Source organism: Callospermophilus lateralis, chromosome X (assembly GCF_048772815.1).
Source record: "Callospermophilus lateralis isolate mCalLat2 chromosome X, mCalLat2.hap1, whole genome shotgun sequence".
NCBI lineage: Eukaryota > Metazoa > Chordata > Mammalia > Rodentia > Sciuridae > Callospermophilus > Callospermophilus lateralis.
This window is the reverse complement of record NC_135325.1, coordinates 12,569,379-12,589,093: the sequence shown is the minus strand read 5'-3', so window position 1 is coordinate 12,589,093 and position 19,715 is coordinate 12,569,379. Positions and strand designations below refer to the sequence as shown.

The window sequence follows — 19,715 nt, the reverse complement described above, 5'->3', positions numbered from 1 at the left end:
GTATAATAAAATAAATGCAAATCAGATTCATTGGAACTAAGAGAGGCAGAGATGCAATCGAGCCACATGGAGCTGGCAAGAGCACAACTCTATTCAGGGAAAAATCCCCCACTGTGGTGGCAGTGGGGACAACTGCACTGTTACTATCATATGACTAGAGGAGGAGGAATACTTCAAAGTTAAAACTTCTAAATCAGTGGATTTGATACTTAAAAATTGGACCAAAACATTTATATAGACAATAAAAGAGGGCAGAAATCAGACATGATATATATAAAAAATTATAGTGAAGAGAAACATCTTGTAGATTTGTGTAAAATGCTGGTTTTAATCTGGACTCTCAGATAACTTCTATTACTAAGGTTAAATATAACCCCATTCCTCTTTCCTTATCCCAAGTCCTCTACTAATTTCCACTTCCAACTTCTAGCAAAAAATAATGATTTTGAAAATCAGATTAAGCTTATAATTCTAAAATTAAAATTAGTGACAATGAAAATTATGAAGATCTATAGGATTTAAAAAAATAAACTAGAAAGAACTTTTCCCTATGGATAAGTGCATTACACACAAACTTCCAATTCCTTAGAAGACAACAAAGGAATATGATAAAGGTACAGTGTCAAATTGGCAATACTTTCACAGAGCACAAAATTCCACTTTGCACTCATTAGAAGCTTGATATTGGCCAGAAGGCGGTTTTTCACTTAAGATCTTTGAAACCAAGCTGTTAAGTGAAAAATTCCAACACAACTTTTGGAATGCTTTAATCAATGGAATGGTAGTATACAAATGAATTTTAAAATAAAATCAACATATCAAATAACATGAAAAGTATCATACTGCATAATGAGAATACAATTAGATAGAAAAGGCAAAGTCTAGATCAGAGAAAGGAGGGATGCATATGAGAGAGGAAAGGACCTGGGACTGAATTATCAAAATGTGCTCTCAGCTGATATCTTCCACTTCCAGATTCCCTAGGCCAAAGCAGGAGGTTTGGGACAAAATGGTATTTTGTCACAAAGAGCAATAATAGGATCTGCTATGTCTGGATTGGGGAAGGAGCTCAAAATTCTGCAAAGACTTTAGACATCAGACTCTACCATATTGAGATAGAGAATATGAGGACATGAGGGCTCTAATGAGGCTCTGTGCTCTTTTGTGGCAGGTACCAAGCACATCACAGCAAGATACCATGAAAAATTACTCAAGTTACTACTTTAGTGGAAGATCTGGTTGAAGTAACTACAGGAAGGGCTCCATGAAAAGGTCCAGCTGGTGTGGAGAAAACACACATTCAAGCACTGGAAATAACTATGGTGCCACACTCAGAGTTGGTGAAAGAAATTTCTCTGGTTGACTTGGAGAAGACAATCTTTCTTCACAGAGAGGATCAGAGCATTCAGTCTCTAGAAAGTTCTATTAGTCTTGATCTTGTCCCTATAAAGAAAATATTGGGAATATCATAGTGAGTTTATGAGTACAATCTCTATTTTAAGCAACACTTAGAGCATTTAGTTATGGTGGTAATTCAAAAACCCTTGCTTTAATTCATAATTATTTTCTATGGTTACCAGTACTCACTGGACGAAGTATACTTCAAGGTACCTAAATGGCCTGAGTTGGAGAAAGAGCTTTACTTTATAGGGAAATGTTAGTTAATAATTGACAAAGGAGTTTTCTTTTAAAAAACATAATTTTACAAACAGTAATAAGATAATTGATTTTGGGACAATTTGACTTATCCTTTCCAATTTCAAAGCCCTTTACTTTTTCCCTTGCCTAATGTCTGGTTAGACCTCCAGAAGTATGTTGAATAAAAGTGGTGAATGTGGGTATCCTTATTGAGCCAAAATTATTAATTAGGGTAAAAACCATCAGGCAAATAGATAAATATACATTTGTAAAGTGCCAAAATAACACCACATAAAGGATTTTCTGGTGAAAAAGGGAAAATATGACAATATTTTTGGACAGTCAACACTTAAATTATGGTCTATCTTAACATCACTAATGGTGGATCAAAGAGATATCATGGGTCTCATCAATACGTTGATGGAGTATTCTAGAAAACAAAACAAAACTCCACTGAGACTTTCAATCAACTTATAGTTTACAGGAAATATGGGAATGGGGAATAAACTAAGTGATATTTCAAAGAAGAAATCAACCAAATCTAGGTGGAACATTTTTCAAGATGGATGACAAGGACTTTCAACAACAAAAAATTTTTCTAGATTAGAAGCAATTTGAGACTACCCTGATGTATTATGGTGCTGAAATGGATCCCAAGTTGAACAAATCAGGAGAATTTAATGAGGTGAAAGTTTGTTGACATGGAAAACTAGAGATTTTTAAATAAAACAAAAGCAGGTTATAAATGGTATGAATTGTATGATCTCATTTTGGGAAAATATGCTTATAGTACAATTAGCAAATTATCTTGAAGATCATACAGAAGACAGCAACAAGTGGCAATCTGTGGGTTGTGAAAATACAGTGATTTCTGCTTTTTTCACTCACTTATGTTTTCTAATTTTTTACAATGAACATATGCTGCTTTTCTATTAACAAAAGGTTATTTTAAATTAAATAAACAGAATCCTTACTCTTGTTAGTAAAGTTGGAGCTTAAGACTAGTCAGAATAAAAACAAATCTGAAAACCAAAGATTGGACTATTTTCCTTAATTAATATAAAATAATGACAGTTATTATTCTATGACTGACAACTTTCTTTTTCAATTTTTTATCATGATAAACTATATAGAACATAGGTTTTAACCTTCTTAACAATTTTTAAGTTTACAGTTCACTGGCAATAAATTGTACAACCATCATCAATATCTTTATCTAGAATTTTCTTATTATCCCAAACTGAAACTCTACTTATTAAACAACAGCTCCTCATTCCCTCTTCCTCCTACTCTCTGGCAAATACCATTCTTTTTTTCTGACTGTAAGAACTGGATTACTCTAAGTACCTGATATAAGTTAAACCATACAATATTTGTCCTTAAGGGTCTGGCTTATCTCCCTTAGCATGACTTTTCATATTGTAGCACATGAGGGAATTTCCTTCATTTTTAAGGCCAAATAATATTCCATTGTGTGGATATACCACATTTTGTTTATCTTGGTAGATAATTTTAAATTCTTCATTTTTTTAGTTTCAACCTATAGAATTTCTCTAAACATTCTTCTGTCTCTAGGGATGAAAACAAAATGCAAATTTATTACTTTTTAAATAAAATTCATGGCAGGATAAACCCCTGTTCATTGTTGCTAATAACTCTACCTACAGTGAAAGGTTTCCTAGAACAGGAGGACCACTATTGAAATAGTGACTCTGGCTACCTAATTCTTGCTATCCTTCGTTCTGAGGTAAATAGTCTGCTCCCATCATTCTTTCTCTTCAGGTCATTTTGTTTTTCCAATGATAAAGCCTCAAAGAATATCTGGTGGAAAGTATCTCTCATCTTCTGGCTGGTACATTCTAGCAACAAATCAGATCCTTTACAATGGAAATCAAAGTGCTACATTACTGTTTAGCCTTGTATTTTGATGCATCCCTGGGTTCACTGCTGGGATTGCTCCAGTCATCAGCTTCAGGCATGGTCTTGTAATGGCGCCATGCAGACTTATTAAAAACTGGCAGCCTCTCAAAAGATTCACTTGAAAGAGCCTGTTGGGAAAAAAAAAAAATATATATATATATATATGTATATATATCAAAGGTCTAGGGTGCCATTGTTCTCACATGAAATACTAACCCAAATTTTACTATTTAAAACATCAGATACCATAATGTATACTTCTGGAATTATATTAAAATTATATTTTAGCAGTTTTATTTAGACTAGCAAGGAAAAATTAAAGCTATCTTAAAGGAATGAAAACGTTTAGTTATTTAAAGTCAGAATAAAGTACACATGACTAGAACAAAATACATTTCAATTCAGCTAATACTGCTTTCAGATATTCAATTGTTTTGACTGTATGTTCTTAAACCAGGACTATGGTTTACCAGGCAGCTGTTCTCCCAAAGGGCCCAAGGAGAAATTAAGTCTCATTTCTACCAGATTTATAAACATATGCCACCAAGTAATACCAAATATCACATCATTTAGAGGCTGGGGATGTAGTTCAATGTGTGCTTAGCATTCAGGAGACTCTGAGTTCAATTCCCAACACCAAAACCAACCAATCACATCGTTTAGAAACACTGGCATCTAAGAAAAATACTTCAAATAAATGGCTAAATTATGATGTTACATATAGTAGCCACAGTTAAAAAAGAATGAGCCACTGTCTTTCCTATTCCCCCCCCCCACTTGTTGTATGTTAGCATCCACATATCAGTCAAAATATACTCCACTGTTATATATATCTAAAAAGAAAAAATAAAAATAAAAATTTTTAAAAAGAAAGGTATTAAGAGAGGAAAAAAGAATGAGCCATTTCTATATGAGCTGACAAGGAAAGATTTATAAGATCTATTGGAAAATAAAAACAAGGTGCTAAAATTTCATTTATGTGGAAAAGATTTTAGTCATTTATAAATGCAGACTCAACTCTAAGAGGATCCATAAGAAACTGGCACTTCTTCTGGGAAAAGAGAAATGGTGGCTTAGGGCCCTTAGTTCTTCCTTTTGTAGCTTTATTTTTTTTATAATGTGCCTATATTACCTATTCGAAAATACTAAAAAAATACTTCAGAGTTTAGGTAAGAGATTCTACCACCAACAACAAATGAGAAGAGCTGTATATATTATTATTGAATTTTTATAATTAGGGAAAACTAGCAAATTTTTAAAGCAAAATATAAAACAACTTCAAATTATTGAAAAATCTGTGTTGAAAATTAGGTCTTCAATGGACATGCAATTTTGAAAAATCAAAATTTGGAACTATGGTTTTGAAAACAATATTTTAATACTTAAACATCTCCATGTTTAATGTTTTGCTGTATCTGAGCATAAAATCAAGGATAAGGTACAACATGGTTTTCATGTGAAATGGAGGTAAATCTGAAGTGATTGTATAGTACTAATCATCATTGGTGAGTTATTAGAACTTATAGCATTAAAAAGTGAAGATCATACTAACAAAATATGCAGTACCTTCAAATAAATGACAGCATCAGTACCCACTCCTTCCATGGAATACAGTTTTAGATCTCCCTGAAAATATCTAGCATACAGGCGAGAAATTGGCAAACCATAACCAAATCCAGCCTATCAAGAAAAGAAAATTAATACAGTGAGACAGGCACAATGCTTCATATGAGGATCACTGAGAGAAGATAAAAATAAATTACTGATTCAGATTAAAATCAAATGAATTATTGATTCAAACTCTACAATGATATATATATATATATATATGCATATGCTTATCTATGGTAAATCTCTTTATTTTCACCCTGCAAAAACATTTCTCATATGTTTGGATAATAACAGAAATGTTCCAGTTTTTGATTAAATTTTTGGCATTGTAAAGTAAGTTTTTAAGCACGTTTTAAATTTGATATGGAATTTGCTTTAATGACAAAACTAAACCACATTCATTTCAAAGTTCCATTATCAGATTTTTCTTGCTCTGTGAAGTGAAAATTAATAGCACCAGAGTTCACATCTACCAATAACAAGGCTAAAACTTTGAAAAGAAAATAATTTCCTGGGAGGCTACTTCCCAAGGTTCTGTAAATGCTACAATATGTTAATATATTATAGTTCATATATTTTTAGAAATAAGAAAATATTTTAGTACCTTTCTGTATTTCTATGTCACGGAACCCTGATGGTCAGAAAGAGGTAATTTTTAAAGATCTCAGATATTGGTGAGAACAATAAGAATAACTGAGACTAAATTCAGTAACTTTTGTGTTGGTCATGGGTGTCTGGGGGTGGGGAAATGCTATCCCATTCAGTTCCATTACCTCTGATTAAATCTATGAACATGGTTAAGGAAAGAGGGGCAGTAGGATAATATACCCATAGTCACAGTCCCATGGGCTTCAGATTCAGACCAAAGTTGAAATATACTTTTTTGTGCAACTGAGCAATTTACTCAATCTCTTTAAGACTATTTTCTCATTCAAACATGTAATAAAAAGCTTACCTGCTTTAAGGATTAAATTATAAAATAAGTGTAAAGTCTTGGCACAGTGCGAAACACATAGCAAATCTAAAGAAATTAAAGCAGGTATCATGCCTACTAAGAGTAGCAATTTTACCAAGTTACATGGATTTCTTCCATTTTCTAACATTTCAATATCTTCCTCATGGTTGGGCCTAATTGAAAGGGTGGGGTAACAGAATACACCTATCATTTAAGTCACACTGGCTGAATATGGTCACTGAACGTGACCTATCCTTAATGACAGAAGAAACCACAGCAAAGAAATCAGTATACTTCAGGAAGAGACCCAAGGGAATCTAGTTCTGTGTTCAAGCAAGGCTAGGGCTTGCCCTCAGGTGTAATGGGGAACAGCTGAGAACACTATGAGGAAGTAGGAAAACCCAGAGTCCTGAGGACCACAGAGGAGGGGCCTCTACCTTGGATTTGCAAAAGTTCAGGGAAGGTTTCCCAGAGTGTTAAAGCATCAATAGGAATTAGTTGGGTACACACTCCTCCAACCTAGAATCCATGTGTCAAGGGCACAGAGGTGTAAAATTCTAAGTTGTTCAGTGAGGAAATTATGTTTTCTAGTAGTCCGTATGCATGAACCCATATTAAAGCTGAGAAGTTTACTAACTGGGAGAGACACTTGAGTAAATATTTCCTCAAAAAGAGAAGCCAAGGCTTGGGTTGTAGCTCAGCGGCAGAGTGCTTGCCTAGCATGTGTGAGGCACTGGGTTCAATCCTCAGCAGCACCATATAAAAATAAATAAGTAAAATAAAAAGTATCCTGTCCATCTACGACAAAAATAAAAAGGAGAAGCCATACGGTATGCTAGAAAGAACACAGATGTAGCCAGAGCCAGCTCTACCATTAACTAGCTCAGTGACCTTGGGCAAGGTACTAACTTTATTTCCTCATCTATACAATGGGAGAGTAGGTACGTATTTTAAGTCTTCTTGCTTCAATTCCTCAGTTTCATGAAGAAAACTATGACATAACTGCTGCCCTCAGGATGTTATTTAAGACCTGGAATAGACAATTCATATTCCTTTTAAATGATTGGAGAAGGTTCTAGACTTGTTTGTAGTGCCTTTTTTTCTTTTGATATTATTTAAGTAGGTACCAGAACCTGGTCAAGGCAATGCTTTTGATCTTTCACAAATTTTCACAAACTGATCTTTCAGAAATTTTTCCTGAATCCTATATAAATGACTTCCTCTCTGCTTTCCTCATGCTGAGTTAACAAATTCTGTCTCAAATAAACAATGCAAAGTGTTTGATTTTATTCATACAAATAAAATATAATCTTATGTGCTTATCAGTCAGGTAGGACTTTAAAATGAAACTTAATTTATACCCTGAACCATTTTGCAGACTGATAGATATGTTGCTGTGTTTAATGACAAAGGGTTCAATTGTTGTTTGTCAATTAGAAACACTCAGCAGGGGAAGAAAGTGTGGCCCTACCAGGATCTAACTGCTACCATGGTAACCAGAGGCTTTTCTCACTGCCTTAATAGGGCTCAAGGTTATTTCCAGAGTGCAATAGAAAGGGCTCTGAAAATGCATACACCACCTATATGTTTTGTGCTTAGGTTATTTAATATGAAAAAATTTAATGTTTTCATAACTGAACATTTTAATTATATAAACAAATTTTATGGTGGAGATTCAAAGGCTCTGGGAGACTTGGACCTCTATGGTTATGTAGCACCAAAGTGCCCAGGACCAAACTACAGTTGTACATCCTGCACAGACCCCTCACTCACCCACTGGTAGCTTCCAACCCCTCCTAGGACAGCACAAGGTGGTAAATGACGCTTCACAAGCAGTCTTAACACAGCAAAATGCTTTTTCACTGTATTTGGTATTTGAGGCACTCAGCTCAGAGTGTTTCTTAGACAAATTAGAGAAGCAGTCTAAGTCCAAAGGACTCACAAAGAAAGCCAAGGCAAAACGTTTCTTCCTCCAAGCTGTACAGGAAGCAGTCTAGTTGAGGCTAGTTCAACAACCTGGAGAGATGGGCTCGCTCTTTCTCTCTCTCTCTCTCTCTCTCTCTCTCTCTCTCTCTCTCTCCCTCTCTCTCTCTCTTTCTCTCATGTTAATGACTTTTTCTTCAGAAGCCATTTTCAATGTTTACTTACCAAAGGGGCAGCTCTTGTAGGCTCCAGGCTAGGTCTAGGAGCAGTTGAATACATGTAGTTAAAAAGACGATCTATTTTTCTAAGTGGGACTCCACCACCTTGGTCACTTATCTGTAGTGTAGAAAACATTTTAAAAAAGAGAAGTCAATCTATACTTAATAGGAGGCAATGAGTTCATTAAAGTATATGCTAAAGTACTCTAAAATGCATAAGGGCTTTGAACTTCCACAGAAATATTATTCCTTTGGGGACACTATAAAATAAATGAGGTATAATAGTGCAGAGGGATCCAAAATGCTTGGGATTGAGGTCTTGTTCAGTGAAGCTTAAATTAGGTAACTTAAGCCAAGGATCCAGTGCAGTACAGTCATGTGTCATTTAATGACAGAGATACATTCTGAGAAATGCATTGTTAGGTGATTTCATCATATGAACATTATAGAGCATGCTTAAACAAACTAAACTGACTAGGCAATATAATCTTATCTAAGCACCATTGTATATGTATGCAGTCATTGACAGAAGCATCATGACATAACTGTATTTACAAGTAAGATACTCAACAAACGTCAGTTTTTTCCCCTTCCCTCTGATTTCTCAATGTCTATACACTATTGAAATCAACTGATAAATAAAGCAGTTACCTTAATGGACAAGTCTTCTTTACCCAAAGTAACAAGGGTTTTAACAGCTGGGTAGCCCTCTTTTCTATCTTCGTATAGTTCAACTGTTGCTCTCATTGAGTTCTAAAATAATAAAACTCTTCTTAACCATACTGATGACTCATAAATTACAATTTTATTTATTTATATACTCATTTGGTGCTAGAGATTGAATCCAGGACCTTGAACACGCTAACAGTTTGCACTGTACCACTGAGCTACTCCCCCAATCCCACAAATCATAATTTTAAAAAAAGAAACAAGCACCAGATTATTACCTGAAAGTTCTTCTGTGGGGGCAAATATAGTTGAATTTATATGCTATTTTTCCCTCTAAAGAGCTTAGCTAAATGTATTCAGATCAAGGAAAATTTTCTTGACACTTTATTTTACATCAAGTTTTAGCCATATCCAACATACTAAATATTTTTTTCTTTCCTTCCTTTTTTTTTTTTTTGCTTTAGGGTATTTAAATCATTCAACTCAACCCAGAGAAATGTTTTTATCACAACTAATGAGGCTGCAGAGGCTGATTTGTGCACTTTAAGTCCTATTTATCAGTCTGCATTTATAGAGCACCTTTCCTCTAAAGAAGGGAGAAAAACTGAAAGGATTCATGCTTTCCACAAAAATTAATCATTTGACTGAAAAAAAGTAGAAGAAATATCCATTAAAAAGAAATTCTGAAAAAGCCACAGCTGTTGAAGAGGAAGTTCACAATTGAATGCCCATCTCCACCTTAAAGTGTTACATCAGTAACATTCTAATTTTTGGAAGCAAATCAGCATAACTGATTTTTCAGGTGTTCACTTTAGTATTTTACACATTGGAAGAAATAAAATTTTATCTCAAAGATCTTGTGCCTGTAATACTGCCACTGTAAATGCCATTAACTACCAAGTAACAAAAGCAATAGCTTAGGCTATAGAGTCTAAAGAGGTGAGGGTTTTTTCTGTTTGTATTATTTTGTTTGGTTTGGTTTTTTGTTCTTTTTGATTCAGTCCAGCCATATCTTTCTTCTCTGCTTCTGGAGGATCTTCTGAATTACTTCAAATATTTAAAAGGGTTACAGGATCTCTCAAGACTGGAACAACTACTAATACACCAACACAGTTAATATTCAAAAGCATAGATATGCATAAACATGTTTTTATTTTGGTCTGGCTATCACCAATAAAGCCTTTGCCAGGTTTGCAAACTAAAAAGCATCTCTAATCTCATAACTGAAGGAAAAACAGTATGGATTTTATGTAAAGTCTCTAAAGTACAATTAAGTTTCAAAATCAATATGTACTAATATTCACAAAAACTATACTGTACACAGCAATTTTTCATCTCACAGTGTACAAATTATAAAACCCACAGGATATCAGAAATAGAATTTTTAGAATGGTTATGCAAAACCTTTTTCTTATGCTAATCTAATGAATCCATTATGCCCTGAATCAAAGTAATTTAAAATGAAGACTTCTTTCCATGTTTTTAAATTCCACTTACCTTGAACAACTCAAATAGCATGTGAAACAGATGTGAGGGCACATAAACTACCTGAATAGGCTTGTCTGGTGCTTTGGCTGAAAACAGAGACAAAACCGTCAATGAATAAGGACCAAAACTAGAATGATGTTTGCATTCTATTTTCTGAGTACATGAAACAGAACTCTATAAAAGGATAATTTAGGTTTCCTCCTTTAAAGGCAGTGATGAGCAAAAACATATGCTGCAGAATCAAACAAACCTGGGGTGAAACCCAGTTCCTTCACTTACCAGCTATGTGACCTTGGACAGATCATTCAAGCACTCCAAAATTTAGTTGAGCAAAACTGGAATATTATCATCTATGTCATGATGTTCTGAATGTAAGGTCATCCAAATATCACTTTGTATTTTTTCAAATTAGGAGGACACCCTTGCTACCAACCCATGGTCAGTTGGAGAAATGGAAACCCACAGGAGAACAGGGGGTGGTGAAGTAGACTAAATAGCAGCACTAAATTGTGTTAAGTTATGATATACAGGGTATATTGTAGAGTAAAATGTAAGGTTCACGTAACTTCTCTACTAGGACCTAGCAGCTAAATGCCAGGAGACATACAGTTTTTCTCCTTACATCAGGGACCTTCTGAGGAAAATCTGAGGAACACTGAATCCTATGTCAACCACAAAGAACAGCGTGGGGTAGAGAGGTGGTGCTCAGAAATGTAGTCCTTCCTCCTCCTCATGACCTGAAATCACTTAAGAGATTAAAACTGCATGAACTTTCTCAAGAAAAACACAGACATACTCATCCATGTTATAATTTCAACCTAACCACCTCCTCTAGTTATGTAAATAACAATAATAAAAATTAGAGCTAATATTTGTTTGGTTCTTGGCAATTTATGAAGAGCTTTCACACATATCATCCAACTGAATACTCATGACAATGCCTCGTGGCTCATAAGGTAGGTGGTATTATTTACAGGTGAACAAATAAGCTTTGAGGAAGCTGACTATGGTAATAGAAGTGATGCTTAGGCTGGGGTTGTGGCTTAGTGGTACATCGCTTGCCTAGCATGCGTGAGGCACTGGGTTTGATCCTCAGCACCACATAAAAAAATGAAATAAACAAAATAAAGGTATTGTGTCCATCTACAACTAAAAATATTTTTTAAAAAAGAAGAGATGCTTAAATTGGACACCTGGCCCAAGAGTTTTTTTGAGGAAATTAAACATAGGGTCTTTCTCATTCATGCTAGGCAAGTACACTACCACTGAGCTATATCTCCAGGCCCCGAGCGCTTTTTTTCTTTTCTTTTTTGTGGTGCTGGAAATTGAACCCAGGGTCTTGTTCATGCAAGGCAAGCACTCTACCAACTGAGCTATATCTTCAGCTCACAAGAGCTTTTGATTCTAAATCCTGAACCCTTTTATGATAAGTTATTTTAAACATTATTTAGTACTATTTAGAAATGGCTTACCATTTCATAAAGAAGAAAAGCAGTAAGTAGTTCTTCTTTCTTCTTCCACTTTACCCCTGTCTGTGCCTGGGCAGCTACTCTTTGCTATTTATGCTGAAATCTTTTTTTATGTTTTTTTTTTTTTTTTAGTTGTAGTTGGACACAATACCTTTTTATTTTATTTATTTATTTTTATGTAGTGCTGAGGATCGAACCCAGGGCCTTGCACGTGCTAGGCAAGCACTCTACTGCTGAGTCACAACACCAGCCCTCTGCTGTAATCTTTTGTTTGACATTTACATTATGTTCTGTAGCCCTAAAACAACTATTCTGCATGTCATCTATAGGTTAAGAAAGTTGAAAATCAGTATTATGGTCAAATTATAACTACATACATGTCAACTGCTATAATGCAGCCACAACAATGTACCTGGATGATATTTCCTTCCCTTGCAAACCCAATGATATGACTTGCGTCAACTGGAGGACAACACTCTCAGCCTTAAGGTGAAATGGATTCTCTTTATATTCTTCCATCTGTTCAACATCATGCTAACCTTTTTAGGTTGTTTCATATTCATACTTAGTCTATCTTGCACAGCTGTGAATTTTTCCTAGCATTTCTAACTGCCTCTCCTCTTGGGCAACTGGACAAGAAACATGCTTTCATCACTGCATCACCAAGATCTTCCATCTGTTTCTTCTTTTGCATAGTATACATCCATTTTTAAGATTTTTCAAATTAGAATTGATTGCTTTCCAAACATGCTGCATAGCTACTATCCTAAAATTTTTTTTGATTGAAGTTCTAGAATGTTTCCCCCCTTTTTAGCTATCTTATACACTTCATTGAGTTAAACAGGTAACCTATTTCAGAAAGGTGCAGGACTGGGAATATAGCTCAAAGTTAGAGCGCTTGCTGAGAAAGGTGTGGATGAGGTATACATATCTCAATCCTTGTGATTTACCTGCTGGAAGGTTGGATTAGTTATAGAATTCTGGATTTGAAATAATTTTCTCTTAGAATTTGGTAAGGGGAGGGTCTTCTAGCAATAACAGGACAGTTGATAAGTTTAATGCCATTTATGTTTCACTCATGCTACTACTGGCTTTGACCATGACACACCACAGTTGTAATGTTCTTGTTTAAGAATCAAGAACTGGATTTATCATTCGAAGTAGTTAGTGTTCATCTTCTATGGGGCTCTCCCCTACAAGGGAAAGCTGACTCGGAGCTCTGTGTACTGGATAGAAACTTCAATTGGCTTCAGGACAAGCAGACAGCAAATGAAGAGGGCTTTACTTTGGAGTAATACCACTCATATTAACATAACTCATATTGGTACTGGGATTGAACTCAAGAATGCTTAACTACTGAGTCACATCCCCAGTGTTCTTTGAGACACAGCCTCACTAGGTTGCTTACAGCCTACAATCCTCCTGCCTCAGCCTCCCAAGCCACTGGGATCATAGGCATGAGCCACCATGCCCAGCTCCCAGGTTGTTCTTAAACAAAGTACTCTTATTTGGCTGTTGGCAGGCAAAGCCCCCACCAGAGTCAAGTTGTTCCCCATTATCCCTCTATGCTCCCTCCTTAGACTAGCTTTCAGCTAACTCCCACCCTTTGGCTTTTCCTTCCCATTCTAGTCCTTTGCACCACCAGTTCTTCTCCTAGGATTCCTCCAGGAAAACATTTGGCAAACTGGTTCCCACCTCTGCTGTAGCCCTCTCCTTTGTGGTTGTTTCTGCTCTGTCCCATCAATCAGCATAACTTCACCTGGTTACCTTCTTTCAGGATTAGTGGTTGCCATGGACTCAGTATATATGCCCCTCAATTCACACACTAAAACCTAATTGCCAAAATGATAGTATTAGGAAGTGGGGACTTTGGAAGATGTTAGGTCATGAAGGTGGAGACCTCACAAATGGTATCAGTGCTCTTATAAACAAGACCCCCAGAGAGCTCCCACACCCCTTCCTCCATATAAAGAGATGCCATCCATGAACCATGAAGTAGGCCCTCACTAAACACCAAATTCACTGGCAACGTGATCTTGAACTTTTCACTCTCCAGAACATGAGAAATAAATATCTGTTGTTTAAGCCATGAAGTCTCTGGTACTTATGTCATAGCAACCTAAAGGAACTAAGACAGTGGTCCACCAATAAAACCCCCGACTTTCCTTTGGTGATTTTCTTTGGATTCCTTTACTGTTGTTTTAATGGAGTCTGAATGCTTAGTCTATCCTGTACCAAAAGGCATGATTAGTTTTATAAACAGCCTCTGAATTCAACCTTTTCATTCTAAATCTCAAGGAAATGAAAATACCTTTTACAGTATGATTTTTTTTTTTTTTTTTAGTTCAAATAGCATTCTCTGGGAGCCATCTAAAGGCCTGCTCAATTACTTGCACTTTTCTTTGGGAATATTATGGTTTAGATTTCTTTCCTTCCTTTTAAAGCCTTGTCAAATGTTTCTGTCCATGACTCTTCTCTTATTCTGGGTCTAGTGGCTGTTAAATATTGAATGCTTAATAGATGTTTGTTGACTTTCTAAAATAAGAGACAAACAGAATATGAATTTTCCGTCTAAGGGTACATTTTTAAAAGTCAATGGAAAAATGGTTCAGGTTTTTCATGCTCAAGACTCAAGAAAAAAATAAAGTGTCTATTTTACATAGTGATTGCTGTAAATACCATTAGTTGAAGCAGCATTTAATAAATACCAACAGAACTTGATGTAGACGTGAGGAATTCTTTGGAAATTTTTTTTAGTTATAGATGGGCACAATATTTTCATTTTGTTTATTTATTTTTATGTGGTGCTGAGGATCTAGCACAGTGCCTCACATGTGCAAGGCAAGCGCTCCACCACTGAGCCACAACCCCAGCCCAGACATGAGGAATTTTATTTTCAGATAGTTCTCCTATAAGAATGAGAAAGGAATTGGAGGCTAAGCAGAAAAAATGCATTTAAAAGAAAAGGTAGCAGTGTATTTAAAACTGGCTAATCAGTTCCCAAGGTCAATGGATAAGGCTATTAATAACAGCATATAGTAGAGTTCAAAGTCACAGTGGGATCAAGTCCCAACTCTGTCATTTGATAGCTATATTAGTATGTATTAACCTACCTGGGCCCCAGTACTCCATCTCTGAGGGACCCAGTACATATTTCATTGGACAAATTCAAGGATTAATTGAGATAATGGTGATAAACTGGTATACACAGGGTCTTCCACACTGTAAGTAGTTGATACATGTTGACTATTACTATTACTAATATTAATTTCTCAATGTTAACAGTGCTACCAGTGATAGCTTTTGGATTGTCCGGAACCACTTGATTTAAAGTACCCATAAAAGTATTCAATATAGGAAAACTAGAGGTTAAAGATTCTAGGACAGACACATTCCTTTTCTATGAAAACATTACATACAATATAAATGAAATTTTTATTTTTCCCACCAAACACAAAGCTATGAATCATTCTCTTGTTAAAAAAGTCTAATGTACAAATGGTGAAGAAATACAAGGGACCATAAGTCTTATCTTTCCAAAGTCAAGCTTGACATCAAGTAGTTACCCTTTACTAAATATCCAGTATGTGCCCAGTGCAATATTTGAGGAAATAGACATTCTTCTTCTTCCATGCAAGGCAAGCTAATCAATGAGGAAGCTGAGCATTAGAGAGCTGAAGTCATCTTAAGGCTCATGTTACTTAAGTGTTAGAATCAGAGTGTCTATACCTAGTGAGCTACAAAGTTTGCCTTTCCCCTAAGCCATGTTGCCTTACCATATGGATGGAAAAAAGGTAAGGTAAAAATGTTTATTTGCTTAATATTTTAGCAACTGAATCAGAACGGCAAAAGAATGAGAACCAATATGATGAAAATATTTCTGGACTTCAGAGAAACTAACTGATCATGGACTATCACAGGTGATAGTGAGAAATATCTGAAGCCATGTGGTGATGTGGCTCAGTGGTGGAGCACAAGCTTAATTAGCATGTGCAAGGCCCTGGGTTTGATCCCCAGCACCAAAAATTGAGACAGAAACATCTGAAACTTGATCTAAGATAAACAAAATTCTTTTATTTGTGTGTGTGGGGGGGGATTGAACTCAGGGGCACTCAACCACTGAGCCACATCCTCAGCCCTATTTTGTATTTTATTTAGATACAGGGTCTCACTCAGTTGCTTAGGGCCTTACTTTCTTCCTGAGGCTGGCTTTGATCTCATGATCCTCCTGCCTCAGCCTCCTGAGCCACTAGGATTACAGGCATGTACCACTGCGCCTGGCCAAAATTCTGTTATTTTTTTTAATATTTATTTTTTAGTTATAGTTGGACACAATACCTTTTATTTTATTTATTTATTTTCATGTGGTGCTGAGGATCGAACCCAGGGCCTCGCACATGCTAGGCAAGCGCTCTACCACTAAGCCACAACCCCAGCCCGGAATTCTGTTATTTTGAGTGTTCCTATTAAATGTTTTACAGAAAGGAAAAATGAAGGAAATTTACCATAACTTGTCCAGAATTATAGTGATGACTGATGGTGTTGCCACTCTGGGTTCTACATAATCCTAATTATTAATCCTAATTACTACTTTTCAGGGGTCACATTGGGAAAGGGGGAAGTAACCCAAAAATTCAGAAACAAAAGATAATACACCAAACCAGCAGAATTTCAATTTTCAGGGAACAACAAATTGTTCTTTAATGGTAGCTTCACTCACTCTGAAGGTCTGAGCAGCAAGCACTATCATTCTATGTTTACAGGCATTACAGGCACTTGTTGTGTAATGGAAGCATTCTGAAAGGCCATGCTATACAGTTTAGATGAACTCCAAATGTGCATCTATATGAATCTTGATGTGACTTGTCCCTAGAAAACAGAGTCAGCTGTCCTACTGTAGAAAACACACATACCCTTTCATTATAAGGCAATGAAAGTGCTACTTAAGGTGTTCAGAACCAACTTCTGACCTGTATCTCTAACACAGAACTTGTTAAAGCACATTCCTTAATCATGTTCACTAAGAGCTTTGGCATTCAAGAAATCATAAATAAAAATCATAACTACATTATCCACAGGAATAGAAAATTAGAGGCTACCTAAAAACACCAGGATTCATTTTTCTTAATGATTGGAAAGAGGGCTTCAAACTGTGATGTAAAGGGGGTTATATGATCCATGAGATAATGTCAAAAATAGTTTTAAAGCTCCTGTCATGGTGGCTGAGCTGCCCAGTCTAACAGACTTGGCTGTGTCAGCAAATCAGCTGGCTCTAAGAAAGCAAGAACAGGCCTGCTGCTCCAGCCTGCAGAATGAGCAAGGCTGCCATGCACACCAAGGAGACATTTGTTACTACTTGTGATTTAAGTGTTATTGTTTGGCCAATATAAGTAAGAACAGTTAGGTCTGGTTTGGCCTAGACATTAGGAAGAAATACAGAGAATATTAAAATGTTTCTAATTATAAATACCCAAGCCAAGTCCACTCAGTTCTGGTCACGTATTTACTCAAAACAGTCACAAGCATTCTCAGAAAACCCAAGAGACTTTGAAAGTATTTCTGACTTCATACATTCTAGTAGAATGTAGGGACAGCTATTCTTCAATGGCAGCGTGAAGTCTTTTCCCATTTTCATCTCACTGTAGGAGAAATATATTTTTGGTATTCCTTGAGAGGAATTGGGTTTATCCTTAATTGTAAATGCTCTATGGTCATTCTTGTACATAAATCTCTGTACGTCTCTATTTTCTTACAAACCAATTCCTGAAGTTTAATTTACTGGACTAAAGACATGCTTATTATTAATTTAATTTACTAGACCAAAGAGGAAGGACATTGTTAGCATCTTTGAGAAAGACTAAACCAATTTAACTTATATAAGAAATGTATGTGTTGGTGACAGTGTTTTTCTGGGCATAAACTCAAAGCACTATAATATTTTAATCATCATTATTTTGAAAGACAAAAGTGGCATTTGTTTTTGTTTGTACTTCTTTGATTAGTAAAGTTACACACTTTTCCATATATTTATTCACTGCTGTGTTTTTAATTTGAAAACTACCTATTTATAACTTTATGCATCTTCTTCCTTGATTACTTCTGTTCCAAGAACTTAGCAGTCTAATACATTACGCATAACTTTGCAAAAATACTCCCAGTTGACCAACAACATAGAAAAAATTTTAAAAGATATCAAAGAAAAAAATAGCATAATTTTAGGATATCACTAAAATATACCTCAGGTATAATCAGTTTTTTAGTCAGCTTCTTTGTATTTAAGATTAAAAGTATTTTTCTTTTACCATTGAATTCTTCAACTTCCAGCTCTGGAGCTACCAGGTAATACTGTTCACACAGCATCTTGGCTGTTTCATACGCATCTGCAAAGAGAGGAAAGTTTAGCTACTACACTCAAGACAGGCACAAATGCATGTGTACATGTGTGTATGTATGTGTGCATAATAAACAGTCTAAACTGATATATTTAAAATTAATCAACTACCCTCTTTTAAAATAGTCTCTTTGACTTTAATAAAGTTATTATGGGATTAAAACAAAATTTCTCTTTCCTTAAAGTTTTAATAGCCATAACCATGTCAAAATATTAGATTAATAAATATAGCTAGCTCTATGACCACCACACAGTTAACTTTTAATCATTCCTAAGTTATTTTTTATAAAAATCTACAACTTAAGACTATAAATACTATGCAATTTCTGACTAAATTGTAGCAAAATGTCATTTGTTATAATTTTAAAAATCATAATGTCAACAGTCTTATGATTTGCCAGTTACTTGTAAATGAAACATCTATCAGTATTTGCTGAATGAATGGGTTTCTGTGAGTCACACAATTTAAGTTGTTGGAGATATCACTATCACTTTAAAATGTTATTTAAGTTAACAGTGCCAGGTTGGGACTGATATTTGTCCAAGTCTAAGGAGCAAGAGTTTACTTTTGAAAGGGGAAAAAAATAGGTTTAGGATAAGAAGATCAGGGTGATTACAGAAATAGCTGGAAGAGAGAATTCAGCAGGTTCAAAAGATAGGGAACAAATTCAGAAGGCTAAAGTGCCTTGTGACATACTGCTTTTTCGCTGGAACTAGAAATAATCTTTACAAAAGAAACAACAACAAAATAATGTGAGGTCAGGATTCATATCTTCTACTTGTTGTGTAACTTGTATAGAACTTAGTATAGTGCCTGTGTAGATGGTTAATAAATGTTCCTTGGTTTGATAAATTTTAAATGTTTTGATAACTTACTTTAAAAAGTTTATTGAGCTATAATTCTCATACAATTAACCTGTTTACAGTGTACATACAATCTGCTGGTATTTAGTATATTTGACAAGTTCTATACCCATCACCACAGTCAGGTTTACATCATTTTCATTACTACAAAAAAAGAAGCCTCACACCCATTAGCCATCATTCACCTCTATCTAACCCTTGGCAACCATGGATCTACTTTATCTCTAATACTTTGCCCACTCTGGACACTTTAAATAAGTGGAATCAGATAATATGTGACATTTTATGTCTTCTTTTACTTAATATAATGCTTTCAAGGATCATCTATGTTGTAGTGTAAATCAATACTTCACAGTTTAATTGCTGAGTAATATTGCATTGTAGAAATATACCATATTTTTTACCCATTCATCAGTTGATAAGCATTTTGAGTTTCTACTTTTTGGCCATTATAAATAATGCTTCTGTAAACATTCATGTCTAAGTTTTTGTATAAACATGCTTTCATTTATCCTGAGCATATATCTAGGAGTGGAAAAATGCTGGATCATATAGCAACTCTACATTTA

General features: G+C 35.3%; 1 protein-coding gene across 2 annotated transcripts in view; it reads right to left on the bottom strand.

Annotated features, from left to right (window-relative positions):
* Positions 1-791: 791 nt before the first annotated feature.
* Pdk3 (pyruvate dehydrogenase kinase 3) overlaps positions 792-19,715 on the bottom strand; it is a 69,661-nt gene continuing 50,737 nt past the window's right edge. Inside the window, exons 6-12 of one of the 2 annotated variants that reach the window (XM_077106884.1) lie at positions 18,194-18,271; positions 10,432-10,508; positions 8,917-9,018; positions 8,273-8,383; positions 5,125-5,238; positions 3,547-3,686; positions 792-1,443 (exon numbers count right to left, since the gene is read on the bottom strand). In XM_077106884.1, the coding sequence (XP_076962999.1) occupies positions 1,413-1,443; positions 3,547-3,686; positions 5,125-5,238; positions 8,273-8,383; positions 8,917-9,018; positions 10,432-10,508; positions 18,194-18,271 (653 nt within the window). In that variant the 3' untranslated portion in view covers positions 792-1,412. The remainder of the gene's footprint in view (positions 1,444-3,546; positions 3,687-5,124; positions 5,239-8,272; positions 8,384-8,916; positions 9,019-10,431; positions 10,509-18,193; positions 18,272-19,715) is intronic. The other variant, XM_077106885.1, reaches the window with a different exon arrangement.